Below are 17,034 nucleotides of genomic sequence, written 5' to 3' on the forward strand. Positions count from 1 at the left end.
GAAGTGACCAATGAGGCTGGGTGAGTGGCTGGTCCACGGCTGGTCCACGGCTGGCCCTCGGCCGGCCCACGGCTGGCCCGCAGCTGGCCCACGGCTGGCCCACAGCTGGCCCACGGGGCTTCCAGGCCAGAGCCAGGGTGTCCTTGGGCCGCGGACCCATTTGAGGACCCGATGGCACCTCAAGAGGAAGGACCCCAGGTGCTGAGGCAGAGAGCCAGGCAGGTGCGGGGGCCGCTCCCAGAATCCTCCAGCTCAGTGCATGTGAGTATCTCCTAGGGCCCCAACGTCTGGCACAGCCCTGAGCTGGGCCTCTGGGGGGCTGGTCCCTGAACCCTCTGCACCAGACCTGATGCCCCTCAGCCCTGGGCAGCCCCCAACAGGGGGGCCCTGTGAGCCCACTCAGCCGGGCCCTTGCCTGAGCCCACATGCAAGCCTAGTTCCCGGTCCCTGGTCCCCGGTCCATGTGGGGCCCACACTCACTTCTTTGAACTTGCCTTCCTGGTGGAGCCTGTGGACGTGAGTCAGCAGGGGGCCCCGGTCTGCGTCCTGCAGCTGGAAGATGCTGACCAGCGGCTCCACAAGGCCAGGGGGGCTCTCCGTGAGGACTCTGACAGCACGGGCCTGCAGCTGCTTCAGCCCCGAGCTGCCCTGGGAGACCAGAGAGCTGCCCTCAGCTGGGGAGTGGGAAGGGCACTGCAGCCCGGGTCACGGGGCCGGGCAGACCTGGCTGAGGAGTCTGGCACCTGCAACCCTGTGTCCACAGTGGACACTCCAGGCAGGCCAGGCCTAGAGGCACAGGCAAGGGCAAGGTGTGGTTGTGGGGGGCGCTGAGGGTCAAGCCCATGGACGCAGGAGTCCAGTCAATCGCAAGGTGCCAGGCCCTGCCCACCCGGGGTGCCAGAGCTCAGCAGGCTACACAGGCCAGGTGAGGCTGGCCGGGAGCCCACTGTGCCGAGAGGGACGTAGCCGGTGGGGCCGTGCGCAGGGCTCACCTGGGCCAGCCCTGGGAGCGGCTGTGCGGACAGCCAGTGCGCCAGCTCCCAGGTAAGCCAGGCCTCCAGGGAGGGGCCCTTCTGCTGCCAGCCCCTGCTGCTCTCCAGCACGTCCAGAAGCACCGTCCGCGGGTCGGCCAGGGCCGCGAAGCCCCGCCGAGCCTCCTCCCGGAGCTGCAGAGACATGGGACCTCGCTGCAGCCCCAGGACGTCCTGCCCCAGACTGCCCTGCAGAGCCTCCCCACCTGCACTGTCCCGAGCAACACTGGCTGAGAGAGGGGACGGACCATCGGCGCCATTGGGTCTCCCCTCCCCGGTGCTCTGGTCTGGTCTGACCCGCCGTGCCCCGGGTCCGCCCACCGTCATGGTCCCGTAAAGAGGGGCCCCTCTGAGAGCTGCAGCCTCTGGGCCTCGCCCCACGACCTGTGTGCTGCCCGGGGGACGCACGCCGGTCCTTCAGACACAGTGACCTGGCTGCAGGGCCCAGCAAGCAACGAGAAACCAAAAAAAGGAGGAAAAAACGCAAACTGAAAAACACCTTTGATTGACTTTCCCACCTCTTGCACCGCGGAAGGTCTGGAAACACGTGGGTGCCAAAGGAAGAAAGACCTCTCCCTCGGGGGAGCAGGTGTCCTCTGAGTGCCACCTCGGCCCCCTGCACGCGGCTGGCTCTGCCTGACTCCGCTGTCCCCTGCAACACCCTGCAGCGACGGGTCTGCTAGCAGCCCCGGACTCTTTGCCCGGCCACCCCGAGGGCAGAGCTGCAGGGTGTGGGGTGCGAACTCAGAAACAGACACCCTGACGCCCGGGGCCACTCTGCCGGGAGCGAGGAGCTGAGGCCCCAGCTGCCCCTGCAGACCTGAGACGGGCAGACCTGAGGACAGCCTCCGACGCGTGACGCTGCCATGACCAGGGAGAGGTGTGCAGAGCCCACACGGGGGTGTCAGGGCCCACAGGCCCACCGTCCCCATCTCCACCAGGCCCCAGGCCTGCCCGGAACATATGAGAGAAGACACCGGAGGCTGAGCAACCTCCTGCTCATGGAGGGAAAGTTCTCGAGAGACGCAGCTCCGGGCTTGGGTCCTGACGTGTGCACGGCTCCCACTCAGGGCCTCCGAAGAGCAGCTCGGAGAGGCTCAGAGCAGAGCGGGGAGGCCGTGTGCTTGGGACCGTGACTCCTACCTACTGGCCAGCCAGCTCTTCTCCTTGCCCGAGAGGCCACACAGACCCCTTCCCAGCAGGACAGCCCCTGGAAGCCCCAGACCCACGCTACGGCCAACCGTGGGGTCAGCTCCTTCCGCTGGGGTCGTCCAGCTGCCCTTCATGGTGGGAACCTTCCTGGGGGCTGGCATTAGGGGAGCGAGGGGGCACGTCCTTCCGAGATGGTCACAGTATATTGTTGGCGTGGCAGCGGCCGTGGTGGCTCTGCCCCTCCCAGGGAAGGCTCAGGAGTGCAGCTGGATGGCGGTCAGCTTCCAGAGTCCCCGGGACACTGGATAGTCCCCCTCGGTGAGCACAAAGTGCGGGGGCTCACCCTGACCTACCTGACACGACCGCACCTCCCCCCCTCCTGCTCCTGGGAGCGTCTCAGCCGATGGCTTGAGGCGCCCAGAGTCAAGGGGGCTGGGGCGTGGCACATCCCTGCTCCAGCACCCAAAGCAGGAATGGCCCTGCCCCATCCCCAGGACTGCCATGTGCAGGCAACACTCTCTTGGGCCAGGGCCAAGGCAGGTGCAGCCCTGAAGAAAGCAAGACCCCGTGGGGGTCTGCGGGCCTTGCTGAGAGCCGAGCCACCAGGAGCAGCTCCTTGCTGCCCCCTGGCGGCTTCCCTGGAGAGAGGCGCCTCCCAGCAGCCCCAGGGGCCTCCCCAGGGTTCTGCGGACCGAGCCTGGGGCACAGGCACCACCTCCCCACTGCCAGTTACCAAGGGACAGTGGAGGGGAATTCATCAAGGAGGGACAGACCCCTCTGCTGTTGGCCCCAGGGCCCTTCCTACGTCTCTGCCCTGGGAGCAGCCTGGGGCCAGGCCGGGCCAGAACATCCTCCTTGGACAGCACCACTTGGGTCTGGAACTTGGAGAGGCACGTGCATCCTGTCTGTGTGTGCCTCCTCCTGCACAGAGGCCCCTGCTGTGCTTGGACAGCGCCTGGCACCCCTAGGCCGAGGGCCCCTGCCCACAGAGCAGCGGGCAGGAAACAGGGTGCATAGCTGGAACATGGGCCTTGGCCCTGGCACCCCGTGGGGCCGATGCTTCCTCAGGACCCTCAGAGCATGATCCCCTCAGTCCAAACCACTGTGCTGAGCGGTTTGACCTCTGCTCCCCAGAAGCAAGATGCCGGCTTTCCCCTCAAGCACGCGGGTAAGCTCAGGAGACCCGGCCAGTCTCCCTCGGCAAACACCCAGGAAAGGAGAGGGGGCCGCGCGCAAGGAAGCCCACGGGGTGCTGCGGGGAACGGGAAGGCCGTGGGGAGCAGGGGTGCTGCGGGGAACGGGAAGGCCGTGGGGAGCAGGGGTGCTGCGGGGAACGGGGGGCCGTGGGGAGCAGGGGTGCTGCGGGGAACGGGGGGCCGTGGGGAGCAGGGGTGCTGCAGGGAACGGGAAGGCCGTGGGGAGCAGGGGGGCACATGGGGAACAGGGGGCCGCCTGGGGCTGGGACATCACCGCCGTCCTGCATTTGCCTGTGTTCCTGGCCACAGCATGGGCCCCGCGGGAGACAGCGGCAGTAACAGGAGCTCAGTGCGAGGCCACAGGGCACACGGGAACGAGTCATCGTGAGTGACGAACACGGGGCCCCGAGGGTGCTGCCGCCCCCCACCGTGGTCCAAGAGCCCCTCTGGCCCCTACGGCTGCCAGGGTGGACCTCGCGTGTTCTCTGGCACGCACTGGCCACTTGCCACCCCTCGTCCCGGAAGATTTCAGTCCGGGCGCCATGGCCCCATCTCTGGGGCTGCTCTGCCCCGTGGCCTGGCGGGCCGGGCTCCATGCCGTGTGGACCCTAGCTCCGGAGCTCTGACTGCCCTCTGACTGCTCCCCTAGCTCCCCTCTGCCACCCAGCGGGGTCTGCACCTTGTCACCCCCCCACACTCGTGCTCCAGAGGGGAGTCAGCCACCCCATCCCCGGCTTCAGGGGACCCTGGTGGTTCTGGGACTTGGCCGGAGCCAGAGTCCCCGCGGCCCTGTGGCCCTGCGGCCCTGCTCCAGCACCTCGTGCGGCCTCCGCGGGGCTGGGGTTTCACACAAGCTGCCAGGGCCGCACCACCTGGGGAGCCCCATCCTGCCCATTTGCTCGCCTCTCCCGTGTCTTTCATCCTCCGACTACCCCCACCCCAGGGGGTGTCCCCAACCCACTGCCCCACAGCCCACCGGCCCACCTCCCCCGCCCCCAGCCCCGCCTCCCTACCCCCATGGCCCCGACCTGCTGGCTCCCTCTGTGTTTAAAGGAGGGACCACAGCCCCATTTCCTTCCTCTTGATCTCACAAACCCCCAAAGGGCTCTCCCAATCCAGCCTCCAGTTTCCCTGTCCTGTTCCGTGGGGGACCCTGAAACTTCCCTGTGCACGGCTGGCCGTCAGGACAGGGCTCCCCTCGTGGCCTCCCCTCGTGGCCTTCCTACTGCCTCGAGGTTCCTACGGGGAATCTCCGCCCACTGCCGCTGGCCCCTGGGGCACCACCGGGTCAGAGCTCAGACACTGAGCAGCCCCCCACCTGGCCCCATTCTGGCAAGCGGACCCAGGGGAGACAGCACGGGCCCCTCGGGCAGAAGCTTGGCTCCTGGCTGGAGAGCGCCCCCGGCCTGCACACTCACTCAGCGCACAGGGACCTGCCCCCGCAGGCCTCTGCGGCACCACCGCAAGTGAGAATACACAGATGTGCTCCTTCACGGACAGAAACCATTGTGGAAGATCTCAGACAGCCGTGCGTGTGACGGGAAATAAGTAACACGCCGGTCTAAGGGCATGCTTTCCCGAGGGTCATAAAGACGGGCCACGGAGCCCTACCCGCAGAGACCTGCGACGTGGCGCTGTAGCGGGACAGGCACGCTTGTCAGCGAGCACCTGGGAAGGAAGAGACAGTGGCGCCGGCCAGAGGGGACTGGAACGCCCAGCCCTTGACCCCCACATCTGAGAGTCTTTTTTTTTTTTTTCCACACACTTAGCATATGCAACTTTAATCAACCAAAAGGCCAAGGCCATGGCAGGGCCACCGAGTGCCATGAGAGACCACTACAGCCTCCCTCCCAAATGTACAAGTGGAAAAAATCAAATTGTTGACACAGGCTTAACTAATATCAGCTACTTTTATGTACAGCTGTATAAGTTCAAAAAAGCCGGCAGATGTGAGGACAGGGGAGAGATGACCGCTTCCAGGGCAAGAAACCAGAAGCGGAAAGCCCCCAAAACGGTCATCCCGACGTCGGCTCAAGCCCGGGAAGGCAGGACGGTCTGCGTTCTTCCAGACCCTCCAGAACCAGGAATTCCTGTGGAACCAGTGGCTCCAGGGAACGGGAGAAGGAAGGCTTTCAACCCAGTTTATGAAGTCAGCTCACCTTGACCCAGGGGCAGAGACAAACCTCGCCAACACCGCGTGTGCACCGGGACAGGGGACACACCGTGGATGCGCAGAATCCGTGAAGCCGGTTCACCAACAACACGGTCGCGGTGCCTCCGTGTTAGTGCAAAGCCACGGGAGGCAAACATTAAAAAGAGCTTTTGGCTTTGCAAAAACCTTGGCTTTCTCCAGCTGAGGGGGAGAAGCATTCCGAGCTGCCATGCGGCAGTTGAGAGGGGCTGATGGCTGCCGCGGAGCCCAGGCCTGTCCCCTTCACACACCACTGGTGACCTGTCAAGCCAGATGCTGGTCCCCCGCGGTACAAAGCCAGCCCTGGACCTGGTGGGAGCACCCTCAGCCTCCACAGCGCACAGCCGCCTCCCGCCCACAAGCCTGCGGCCTCTCCTGGAAGGCGCCCGCACGGGACGCCCGCCCCAGGGAGCTCGGCTGGGTCTGGGCACCCGGCCCAACCTCCAATAGCAGCAGGAGGCAAGACACGAGACACGGGCCTTATCCTGACTTGTCCGTGCTCCCTGGAGCCCGGGTGCCCTCATCCTTCTGCTGCCTCTGGGAACAAAGTGCAGAGCAGGGGTGCCCATGGGGCAGGCAAAGTCACCCTCCAGGCCAAGGCCATGGCAGGGCTACCGAGTGCCATGAGAGACCACTACAGCCTCCCTTCCAGGGCCACCCGCATCCCTCAGTGGCCAGAGAGGTTGTCCCCGGGACAGGAGGCCACAAGCTAAGGCCAGTCTGAATAGTGAGTTCCCCCGCCTCACTGGGCGCATAGGTGGTCACGGCCCCCTGGGTCCATGCTGTGCAGAAGCCAGGTGGTGGCCGCAGGCCCTTGCCTTGTGCTCTCAGCCTCAGGGGCCTGTGTACTGGTATCCAGTGGGTATCAGCCCAGGGCTCCGGCCCCCACTTGTCTGCCAGGACTTTCAGACAGGGCGGCCCCTGAGGCCAGAGGAGGGGCCCAGCCCCCGCGCTGTCTCACCTGCCGCAGCTCCCGCGTGGACCACAGCGTCTGCAGGGCCTGCAGGAACAGAAGTGGGTCCGGGCCTGGGGGGAGAAGATGGGGCTATTCAGAGCCCACCAACCCCACCTGACCAAGGCTGGGGGCTCCCCACGGATGCCACCCGGTGTCTGTGGACTCTTGGCCCTCTCTGGCCAGAGCTCCCTCTGTCCCCTCCCTGGACCTGTGGCCTGGCCACCTGCTGTGCTCACGTGGGCTTCTGCCCACAGCTTGGGGGATGCCCAGGCCTCACGTTTCAGCGGTGGTGGGCTGGAGGTGAGGCCATGCCGTGTGAGCAGGAAAGGGGCAGCAGACAGAAGGGCCAAGCCCGCAGCACTGACCATCAGGGTGCCGCCCTCCGTGTCATGTCACGGCCCACACCCATCCACGGCCCACCAAGTCTGGCCTGCAGCGCCTGGCAAGGCCCTAGAGTGGTCCCGTGCTCTGCCTCCCAGCCCTGCTCCCCCAGCCCCTGGGGCGTCCCACACAGGCTGACCACCCACAGCCCTGGCCCTCTCTTGCTTGCTCAAGTCCCCAGCACAGTGCGGGACGGCTGGACGGGGACCCCACTGGGACACCAGCGCCAGGGAAAGCTGGGTTCACCCTCATGCTGGAAAAGGAACTGTGCCCTCAGACCTGGTCTCAGGTCAATGCCAGGGCTGGGGGTGGGGCGGGGGGGGGGAGCTGCCCTGAGAGGTGCCTGCCTGCTCTCCGCTTTGGGAAAGGACGTGGCCTCTGAGTCACCCACAGCCACCAGCGCCCCCTGGCTGCCTCGGGAGGGCCCGCCCCACCCCTGTGGGCACCTGCCCTGGGGCCTCAGGACAGGGCCACCATTTGGGTTCACCACTGCCTGGGGGCTGCAGAAAACCCTCTTCGCAGGGCGAGTCCTGAAATGAAGGGCCAGTCACTGTCTGACCTAAGACTCCCCAGCCCCATGAGGATGTTACAGGGCACAGGGCCCAGCAGGGCTGCCAGACCAGTCCGAGTCTGGCCCCAGCCCAGGGAGCTGGGAGAAGTCGTGCTCTGACTCAGGACCCAGCCGTGCCCCTCATGAGGTGGCAGTCAGAGTCAGGACCTGAGCCCACACGCTGGGGACCAACAGATGCCCCAGGTCCTACCGGGGCTCAGGAGCTTGGGGCACTTCACCCGCAAATCCACCCAAGAATTGGGGGACAACAGCAAGCCGCCAGGCCACTCGTGAGGGAAAGGTGGGGACACCCAGACTATACCCTCGAGGGCCAGCCGTCCACCTGAGGACACAGATTCAGACACCCGGACAAGACAGCAGCGAAGACTGATGCATGGCGCGGGAGACGGAGTGACACGCTGGGTGCGTTCCAGAAGCAGGGTTGCTGGGCATGGGGGGGGGGGCGGCGTGCTTCACGAAAGGAGCACGGCGAGAATCAGGCGCTCTCGGCAGCCTCAGAACATTTCGTAAAAGGAACTTCTGTTCCTGACTTGGGAAACGACCCAGCGAACTCGGAACAGAGACAACTCCACTGCCCAGATGGAGGATGTTTGTAAGAAACAGACCCTGACACAGATCTTGATGCGGGCAGCTGGGAGCCTTCCTCGGGAGATGGGGCCAGCCCGAGGCCGCCCGCTGCCCGCGGAGCACGGCCCGGGGCCCCTGGCAGCTTGGAGCCTGCACCCCGCTCCACTCCGACAAACTGGTCGGTCCACAAGCGGAGTCCGCTCCGCACTCAAAAGGAATGAGTGGCCGGGCCAGGAGAGGGTCCGGAGGCACCTGCACTCCTAAGAGGACAGGGCCGTCCGGACAGGTCGCATGTGGCAGGACCCCGGCTCCGGGCTGTCCCAGGAGAGGCTGGCGGGGCACCCGAGTGTGTGAGGCCGCCTTGCAGATGCGTGTGCCCGCGCCCTGCCTGCGCCCACACAGGGCACCCTGCCCGCAGGACGGCCCCACCGGCCATGGTGGGCTTCGGGTGCCGGCGTGTCTGTAGGGGGCCATGTGGCGCGCACGCGGGAGTGGATGTGTCTGGTGGGGGAGGCCGTGCGTGGTGGGGACATGGGCAATTGCTGTGCCTTCTGGACTCTCCTGTCGGCCTGACACTGCTCTAGAAAGGGTAAGTCTTTCCAAATTAAAACAAAGGGGTGCCTGCGGGGCTCAGTTGTTATGCCTCTGCCTTCAGCTCAGGTCTTGGTCCCGGGGTCCTGGGATCGAGCCCCACATCGGACTCCCTGCTCAGTAGGGAGTCTGCTTCTCCCTCTCCCACTCCCCCTGCTTGTGCTCCCTCACTGACAAATTAATAAAATCTTTCAAGAAAGTAAAACATTCCTTCTCACTGGAAACATAATCTTGTGGAAAGACATGCAGAATCTGAAGAGAAGGTATTAGGGGTGCTTGGGAGGCTCAGTCAGTTGAGTGTTCAACTCTTGACTTCGGCTCAGGTCATGGTCTCGGGGTCGTGAGGCCGAACGCTGAGTCAAGCTCTGCGCTCAGCCCCGCGCCTGCTTGGGCTTCCGTCTCTCCCTCCGCTGTGCCCCTGCTGCAGGTGCGTCCGTGAAGAGTAATTAAGCGGAGGGTTAGGGTTACTTGGTTGTAGCTGGGACACGGAACATAAGGCCAATGCTAAAACCCCACTGTTCCCCCGTATATGAGTAACAAACAGAAATAAACATTACAAACAATTACAACAGTGCAAAAAAATTCAAATTTCTTTGGATAAACCTGACAAAAGAAATTTACACACACACACAAAAAAAAAAACCCCAAAAAACAAAAAACAAAAACCATGAAACACTGAGAAAAAAATGAAAAGACCTAACGAAGGAAGGGCCATTCCATACATTAAAGAAGAGAAGCTGTCACCTGCCCCACAGCTGGTCAGAAGACACCGTGCTGTCCTACCCCAGCGGCGGGCCGGGTACGTGTGCCCCGTCCTAGGTCCACCAAGACTACCCCACCGGCGTCAAGAACCGCCTCCCTAAGGCTCATCGGCCTGCAGGGGGCAGCCACAGGCCAGCGCAAAGACCCAGGGTCAGAGTGGGCACTCAAGGGACCCTAAAGCGTGACCTGGGTGGCCGTGGAGCGTAGGAACTCCGGGCCCCCACTGAGGGCGCCGAGCATGGCTGGCCGCACGCCTGCATTCGCTGACCGTGAAAGACCAACAGAGCCTCTGGGAGAACATACTGATGACCTCGGGGCAGAGAGGTCTCCCAAAAAATACAACTTCGGACAAGATTCCCACTAATTAAAAGGATCCTGCAGGAAACTGCAGGACATGTCCTGCCTGGGCCTCATCCTGAGTCGTCCCGCTGTCTAAGGGGCCAGCAGCTGAGACCACGGACCCACCCGACTGCTCTGCCCTGGGCGCGCCCCCACTCGGTCCCCGCAGCAGGGCACTGCCGCCAGCGGAGGACCTGCTGTTTGTCCCTCCTGGGCAGTGACCACACTGGCCTTGTTCGAAGCTGTGGTCTGGGCCTTGACGGGTGCTCCACGGTGAGCAGGGGATGGTGCCTGGGGCAGCTGTGCGTGCCCACACTGGGTTACCAGCTCCAGTGGCCTCGGAAAGACCTCTGGAAGCCCAAGGGGCAGCTGGAGGGGATCTGAGGCGGGTCTGTGTGGGGCGGGGCATGGCAAGGCCACGGCCCGGTGGCCAGAGAGACGCGGGTGGGGTGCGTATGGTGGGGCAGGGGGGACCCTAGGCTGAGCAGGGCTCCCAGGCGGACCCCCAGCCAAAGACACAAAAAAGAGGGCGTCGGGAGGTGTCTGTCTGAAGGGATAGGTGTCTGTCTTGCGGGGACCTGGAGGGCCTGCGTCCTGGCAGCTCTGACTTAGGGATTCTGGCAGGAGGCCAGGCTGAGGAGGGCACGTGGGAGCCTGGTGCCGAGGGGTCTCTGTCCATAGGACGGACATCAGCCATGCCCATAGCCTGGCAGGGCCCTCACCTGCCCACCAAGGCTTGGAGCCCAGCCGAGCACAAGTTCCCAGCTAACGCCCATCCTGACATCTTGCACCTGCTGACAGGGTCAGACAGCAGGTCGGGGGCCGGAGTCAGATGGCCTCTGGTCTGTGCCTGGTCCCTGACCCCATCCCGGGACCATGAGAGCGGGGACAGGGCAGGAGGCTCTGTGCAAGGGAGACACCAAGAAGCTGCTCGGTTTTAGGGGTCAAACCTCCACACCCACAGCCTGGGCTGCTCCTCTCTGTCCAGATGTGGGACTCACAGGCTGTCCCCGCCAGCAGCCTTCCAGCACATGGGTCTGGGGGCCTCAGGCTCCTGCCGTGCGGGGGCCAGGCACTAGGAGGCACAGGGGTGACCCCCCCTGCCCTGTCCCCGCCCCCACCCTCCTGCTTCCCCAGTGCCCACCAGACACCGAGAGCTGCCAGCTGCCCAGGGGGCTCCTGAGGAGCAACAGGAGGGAGAGAGCTGAGCGGACGCTCCTTTCCCGTCCGGAATCCGCGGTTAGAGCGAACATGAACGAAGTGGGCCTTCCTCTCGGGGGAGCAGGGCCGTGGCGGGCAGGGCTGAGTGGTGCAGGGCACACCGCGCCCCCACGCGGCCCCCCGCCCTCGTCCAGGGATCCAGGCCAGGACCCACAGAGGCTCCCACGGCCAGGCTGGAGTCCCACTCGGCATGAGCCAGGGGCCGTGCCGGACGTGCCGAGCCCGGCTGCCCATCCAGACCCACCGTCTCTGCAGGTCATTGCTGTGTCCACCTCCACCCCCGGGGACGGCCATCCTGACCCTGCTGGCCCTTGGGCAGCTGCAGAGTGCCAGCGTCCAGCCACTGTCGCATCTGCATCTGCCGACCCAGAAGCGGTCTCCACCCCACCCTCCACAGCACCCAGTGTGAGAATGTCCACACGACTTGTGGGGTTGGCGACGTCCTGCCTCCCGGGACACAGGCACGCGGTTCCTTGGCAAAGGTGGGGACTGCTACTCTCTCCAGATCTCGTTCCTGCCCCTCTCCGTCCCGGGTTCCAGGGTCGACCCTCCTCGGGACACGATGTTGGGCTCAGCCCTTCACGAGCAGGACTCGGTGAGGACAGGTGGCAGGCACAGAGAGGGCCTTCCTCGAAGCCCCCAAGTCCAAACCCTGCAGGGCCCCCCCGCAGCACCCCCACCTGACAGGCAGGATAAGGTCTCCTGTGGGGGCCGCCCCATCCGGGAAGTGGGATGAGAAGGCCTTGCCGTCCTGCTTCCTCCAACAAATCAGGAGCCCCCAAGACAGGACCCCCCTCCCCCGCCTCGCCAGCGCTCAGCCCAGGCGCCCCGAAGCAACAGGCCGGCTGCGGGAAGTGCTGACAAGCCGGGGCCTCCACACAGAGGCAAGCCCCCGCCGCCGGCCACCACCGCCGCTGGCGACGTCACCACACACCTGGAGAGCTCCTCCAGCAACGGGCACCCACGCAGGTGAACGTGGCCGTGAAGACATGGAAACCACCCAATTTCAAGGACAAGTTAGAAAATCTGCTAGAAGAAAGGATCCTACTAACAACAGGACTTCAAGAAGACGAAACACTCAGGTTTAAAAAAGTGAGGAACAACGTGGGAGATCTACTCTGTAAAAAGCACAGCTAAGAACAAAAGAACAAACAGGAAGGCAAACCCTGTCCTTGAGGTGTGTTCCTGTTTTTACCCAAAACACACACGGGTCATTTCTACGGTCCCACTCCTGCAGGTCAGGAGCAGAGCGAGGCGGGCACCTGGGCTCCGGGAATGGTCACCTCGACTCCTCAGAAGTAGCCACCAAGGCCAAGCCGCGTTCAGGGAAGGAACCACTGGGGGAGGGCGGCGGAGAAGCCCTGGTCGGTCCACACCGCAGACGGGCCAGCCACCAGCGCAGCGAAATTCAGCGAGAATACAGGACTTCTGCGGAGCCAAACTCGCTGATGCTGATGTCGGGAGGGAGGGACGGAAGAAGACGAAAGCCACGAGGGTTGTCGGTCCCGCGGGAGAATCACCGTAAAACCGTGGCCACTAGAACTGCTGGCGCACGAGCGGACAGAGACCAGAGCGGAAAGCTGGAGACGAACCCAAAAGACAGGGTAGCCCAACATGGGTCCTTGGGGGGTGGGAGATGGGCTTCTAGAAATACAAGTGAGTCGGGCCCATACCTCCTATCTCCCAGCAAATCCATCCCATCCGGATCCCAGATGAAAGCGATCACAGCGGACCCCTCCCGGACCCCTCACAGGCAGGTGTGTACTCACACAGGGAGGCATGGGCTGGCTTACGACCATCTCTCTCAGACCAGAAAACACAGAGTGGTTGAGTAACCTTCCCACAATCACGCAGCGAGGAAAGTGTGTGTGTGCCACCTGGGTTCACGGGCCTTCTACGTCACAGCGCGAGGACGGCTGCACAGCCCCAGAGGCTGGGGGAGACCCTCCCCCCAACACCTGATGCCGGGAGGGGCCAGCTCTGCAGACAGCATGCCCCGGGGACGGGGGCCCGTGTCTTGGGGATCCGACGGAGGGAACCAGGCTCCCCGGAGCTGCCGCCCTCCACGTGCTCGGAGAAGAACTGGTGAAACTCACAAGGAAAGGGAACCCAGCGCGGCCTGCAAACCCCAACTGCTGACCTTGTGGTTCAGCTCCATTTGCTCCCACAAAGGCCACGTTTTCCGGGGAAACAGCCCTTGAGCTGATGTTCTAGTTGGAGGGTATTTTATTGGCCCCTGGGGAGCGGAGGTGGAGAAGAAGAGGCCTCCGTCCTCACTGGCCGGTTCCTCCCTCTCTTCCTTTCTCGACGCCAGCCACGGAACAGGCCGGGGGAGCCACATGGAGGCCCGAGGGTCTCGGGGATGTCGCCCTCCCAGGGACCACAGAAGAGGAAGGTCCTCGTGGCAAAACCAGTGGAGGGGCCAGAAGCATCCTAGAGGTGCTTCCCCAGACACGGGGAAAGACAAGTGCCCCTGCCGAGAGCGGCCCTGGCCCGAGGTCTCCTGCAGGGACCTTCCTAAGGCTGGCCTCACCAGCAGGGCTGGACACAGCGCCGGCCGGGGACTCCACGGCACCCCTCCGTGTCTGATGGAGTGGGGGACTGTGTCTGACCCAGAGGGGCTGTGTCTGACCCGGGGAGGCTGTGTCTAACCCAACGGGGAGGCTGTGTCTAACCCAAGGGGGGCTGTGTCTGTTCTCAGGGTGGCCTGCCCCTTTGCTAGCTCCAGCAGGCCAAGGGGGAGACCTTGCACACCTCAGGCTGAGGCCCACGTGTGACGGCCACGTGTGACATCATGGAGCTCCACCCTACATACAGCCCTGTGGGGACGGGCACGGGCCTTGGGGGAAGCCCTGAGGGAGGGAGGGAGGGAGGGGCCTGAAGAGGCCCTGTGCACCTATGAGCCCACGGGCCCCAGTTTCACCCCAGGTCCCGGCCCTGCAGACCCTAGATCCCCACGCCTGTCTCTGGCTGCCGGTTGGCTCAACAGCCAGGGCTGACCCCCGAAGCGATGACCCAGGAGGCCCCTGTGGCATGTGTGTGGAGACCATGGCCCCCCAGGACAAAAGAGCCATGCTGGGATGTGGGACCAGTTCTCAGGGTAGCAACGAGACCACCTCCACGGCCACCAAAGCGAAAATGCCTCCCTTCCCCACCGAGGAGGCTTCTGTGCCCAAGCAGGCCCCTCATCTCTGGTCAGGACCCCAGGCCTGAGCATAAGGCAGGAGTGCCACAGGCGGCTTTGGGCTCCCACGCTTGGAGCCGACCCAGGCCCCTGCTTCCCAGGCACACCCCGCTTCCCTCCTGCTTCTTCTTGGCAAGATGAACACGGTGCCCGAGTCCGGCCTAGAGACTCAGTGAGCGGGCGGTGCCGGGACTCAGAGAACTCCTGTCCCTCCCACCAGTCCCTGCACGCTGCCATGGGGGCTCTGTCCGCCCCTGTGGTGCCGGTCCAGTCACACAGTCCTCCGGCAGCTAGCGCGCCAGTGGCCAGCAGACAGCCCACCTGGGGACAACAAGACCACACAGCGTGCACCTTGGGAGCCGGTGGCCCCCTTCACAGGGCACAGAGCAGTGCCTACTGCAGCCCTCAGGCCAGGAAGGCTGTGTCACCTGAGTGCTTGCGTCCACGCCCCACACGAGGCTGGAGCACAGGGACACCGTCCGCCTGGGGTGCCCATGCACAGACAGCCCCACGTACACACGCTGTCCACACAGCCAGCACACACGCCTGCACTCCTCACACATCCCCGCTCCCAGGCCCTGCCCAGTGGTGCCCATCAGGGACACGGACTCACCGGCAGAACAGCCCTCGGTCACAACAGGGTCGCCGGTGGGGTCTCCAGCTGTGTCTGGCAGGTCCATCCTCAAGGTGGGGCCAGGGAGGCGACAGGCAGCTCGAGGAGGGAGGACCTGGCGGAGAGTGATACTCTGTTCCACGAGCGATACTCACACTCTCGTCCCCACGCTGTCTGGGCACGGGGGCCCAGGCAGCCTCGGCCCCCCTGCCGGCCGGGGACGCTCAGAGCTGCCGGCAGAGGCGGGCTTGCTGTGACGATCTGCACGAGCGCTCCCGCCTCGAGATACTCCGGTCAGGTCAGGCAGTTACGCCAGGGCCCAGCGAGTGTTCACTCCCCCCAACCCGCTTCTCTACACTGACGGAGAGGGCTGGCTTTCCTCCTTTAATGGGCTATGCGAGGCCTCGGGAAGACTTTGTTCCCGAACGCAGTCTTCCTGGGCACCGTCGTGAGACCGGCAGGGCCCCCCGTGCAACCCCTGAGCACAGGCTCAGTGCAGCCGCTCCGCTTCGTCCCCCGAAACTCCAGGAGCCCTCTTAGGTGTCCCTTCAGACAGTGCCTTCATGTTTCTTTTTCTTTTTAAAGAGTTTATATATTTATTTGACTGAAAGGGAGAGACAGCCAGAGGAAACACAAGCAGGGGAGCGGCAGAGGTAGAGGGAGAAGCAGGCTCCCCGCCGGGCAGGGAGCCGGACGTGGAGCTCGATCCCAGGCCCCCAGGATCATGACTGAGCCAGAGGCAGACGCCTGGCCCACTGAGCCCCCCGGGCGCCACATTTGTATTTCTAAACTGTGTACTGACGGTCTAGCTTCCAGTCTGGCATGTGACTGAAGGGAAGAGTTCACTCTCACACCCCAGGGCCACCCACCTACAGCCGTGCTGTGAGAGCCCTCCTCTGGCTCACTACTTAGAGAAGCCACGAGCAGACATGCGTAAATAGCTCCCAGCGCTGAGCCGTGTGTGCCGTGGCAGTTTCTCCTTTCCTGCTCTGTTCGCTCTGGACTCCTGCTCCAGCCGCGCAGGGCGCTCGGGCTGGGCCGCCCCCTCACTGGGAACCTCTGGGCACGACACACCTCCTGACAGCAGGACAGTGCCCAACACCCTGGGGTGACCAGCTTCCACCTAAGGGCAAGCTCCCGGCCCAGACCATAGACCCGGGGTCCAGAGAGCACAGCCTCCCTCCAGGTGACAGAAGCAGCCGAGCCTCTGTGGGGCAGGACCCCCTAAAAGGGGCGACCGCAGCTGCTGCAAGTGCGTATGAGTGAAGCAGGAGCCCAGGGCCCCCAGAAACGGCGGCCTCAGGGCTGAGAGGCTAACAGAGACACGAGCACTCCAGCCTGCTGGGTGTGTTAGACTCCAGCCCAGCCAATACCACCCAAGACTCCAGAAAGGCTGTGCCTTAACACAATGCCTAGACTGAGCCCCACTCTGACCTGCCCTGCCAAAATCCCAAACCAAGCCCCAAGAAAATCAACATTAGGGCACGTTGTAGGTTGAGTCCCACCAAGACAAAGATCCACCCTAACGAAATGTCAAGCCATGCTGACTTGCTTGAGGTGATCAGCTAGAAATTAACTGCCTGCCGGAACAAAAACCAACATTCTTCACAGGAACATAACAGAACCCAGAATCACATGCTTCACTCACAATATGCAACACGTAATAAACAAATCACAGGATCTACCAAGATACAGGAAACTATGACCCGTAATCAAGGCAGAAAAAAACAAACACCTGGATAATAGAAACCAACTCCACATGGCTCAGCTGTGGGATTTATCCAAGATAAACACAACTATTACATGTGTGCGCAGGGGCGCCTGGGGGGCTCAGTTGTTAAGCGTCTGCCTTTGGCTTAGGTCATGGTCCCAGGCGGAGAGTCTGCTTCTCCCTCTCCCACTTGCCCTGCTTGTGGTCCTTCTCTCGCTGTGCCCCTCTCTGTCAGATAAATAAATAAAGTATTTTTTAAAGAAAGTTGAGTAACTGAAACGAAGAGGCCACTGGTTTGGAGACGGCAGATGAGTGTGAATCTGAGGACAGACCACCGGAGAGGGGCCTCTCTAGCGGGCGGGCAGGGGAGGAGAAGAGAGAACAAGTTACATGCTTCCGTTGCCGCAGGCTGTTCTGCGCTGCTGTGGTTGATGGGACTCGGACGGCACCGCGGTCCCTCTCTCTGCGGGTCTGAACAAGCCGGGAAGCCTAGCGCTCGTTTTCGCGACACCCCGTCTCAAGCCACTTCCACCGTCTCCGTCTGGACACAAGCTCTCCAGCCCTGTGGC

General features: G+C 63.6%; 1 protein-coding gene across 7 annotated transcripts in view; it reads right to left on the minus strand.

The window, feature by feature from the left end:
• The window catches only part of EXD3 (exonuclease 3'-5' domain containing 3), a 79,156-nt gene that overhangs the window by 48,350 nt on the left and 13,772 nt on the right, over positions 1–17,034 (minus strand). For all 7 annotated transcript variants that reach the window (XM_045082804.1, XM_045082805.1, XM_045082809.1 and 4 more), the window contains exons 3-6: positions 14,755–14,869; positions 6,532–6,596; positions 993–1,166; positions 481–648 (exon numbers count right to left, since the gene is read on the minus strand). In XM_045082804.1, coding sequence (XP_044938739.1) covers positions 481–648; positions 993–1,166; positions 6,532–6,596; positions 14,755–14,821 — 474 coding nt within the window. In that variant the 5' untranslated portion in view covers positions 14,822–14,869. The remainder of the gene's footprint in view (positions 1–480; positions 649–992; positions 1,167–6,531; positions 6,597–14,754; positions 14,870–17,034) is intronic.

This window comes from Mustela putorius, unplaced genomic scaffold (assembly GCF_011764305.1).
Source record: "Mustela putorius furo isolate JIRA1106 unplaced genomic scaffold, ASM1176430v1.1 tig00000596_pilon_pilon_pilon, whole genome shotgun sequence".
Taxonomy (NCBI): domain Eukaryota; kingdom Metazoa; phylum Chordata; class Mammalia; order Carnivora; family Mustelidae; genus Mustela; species Mustela putorius.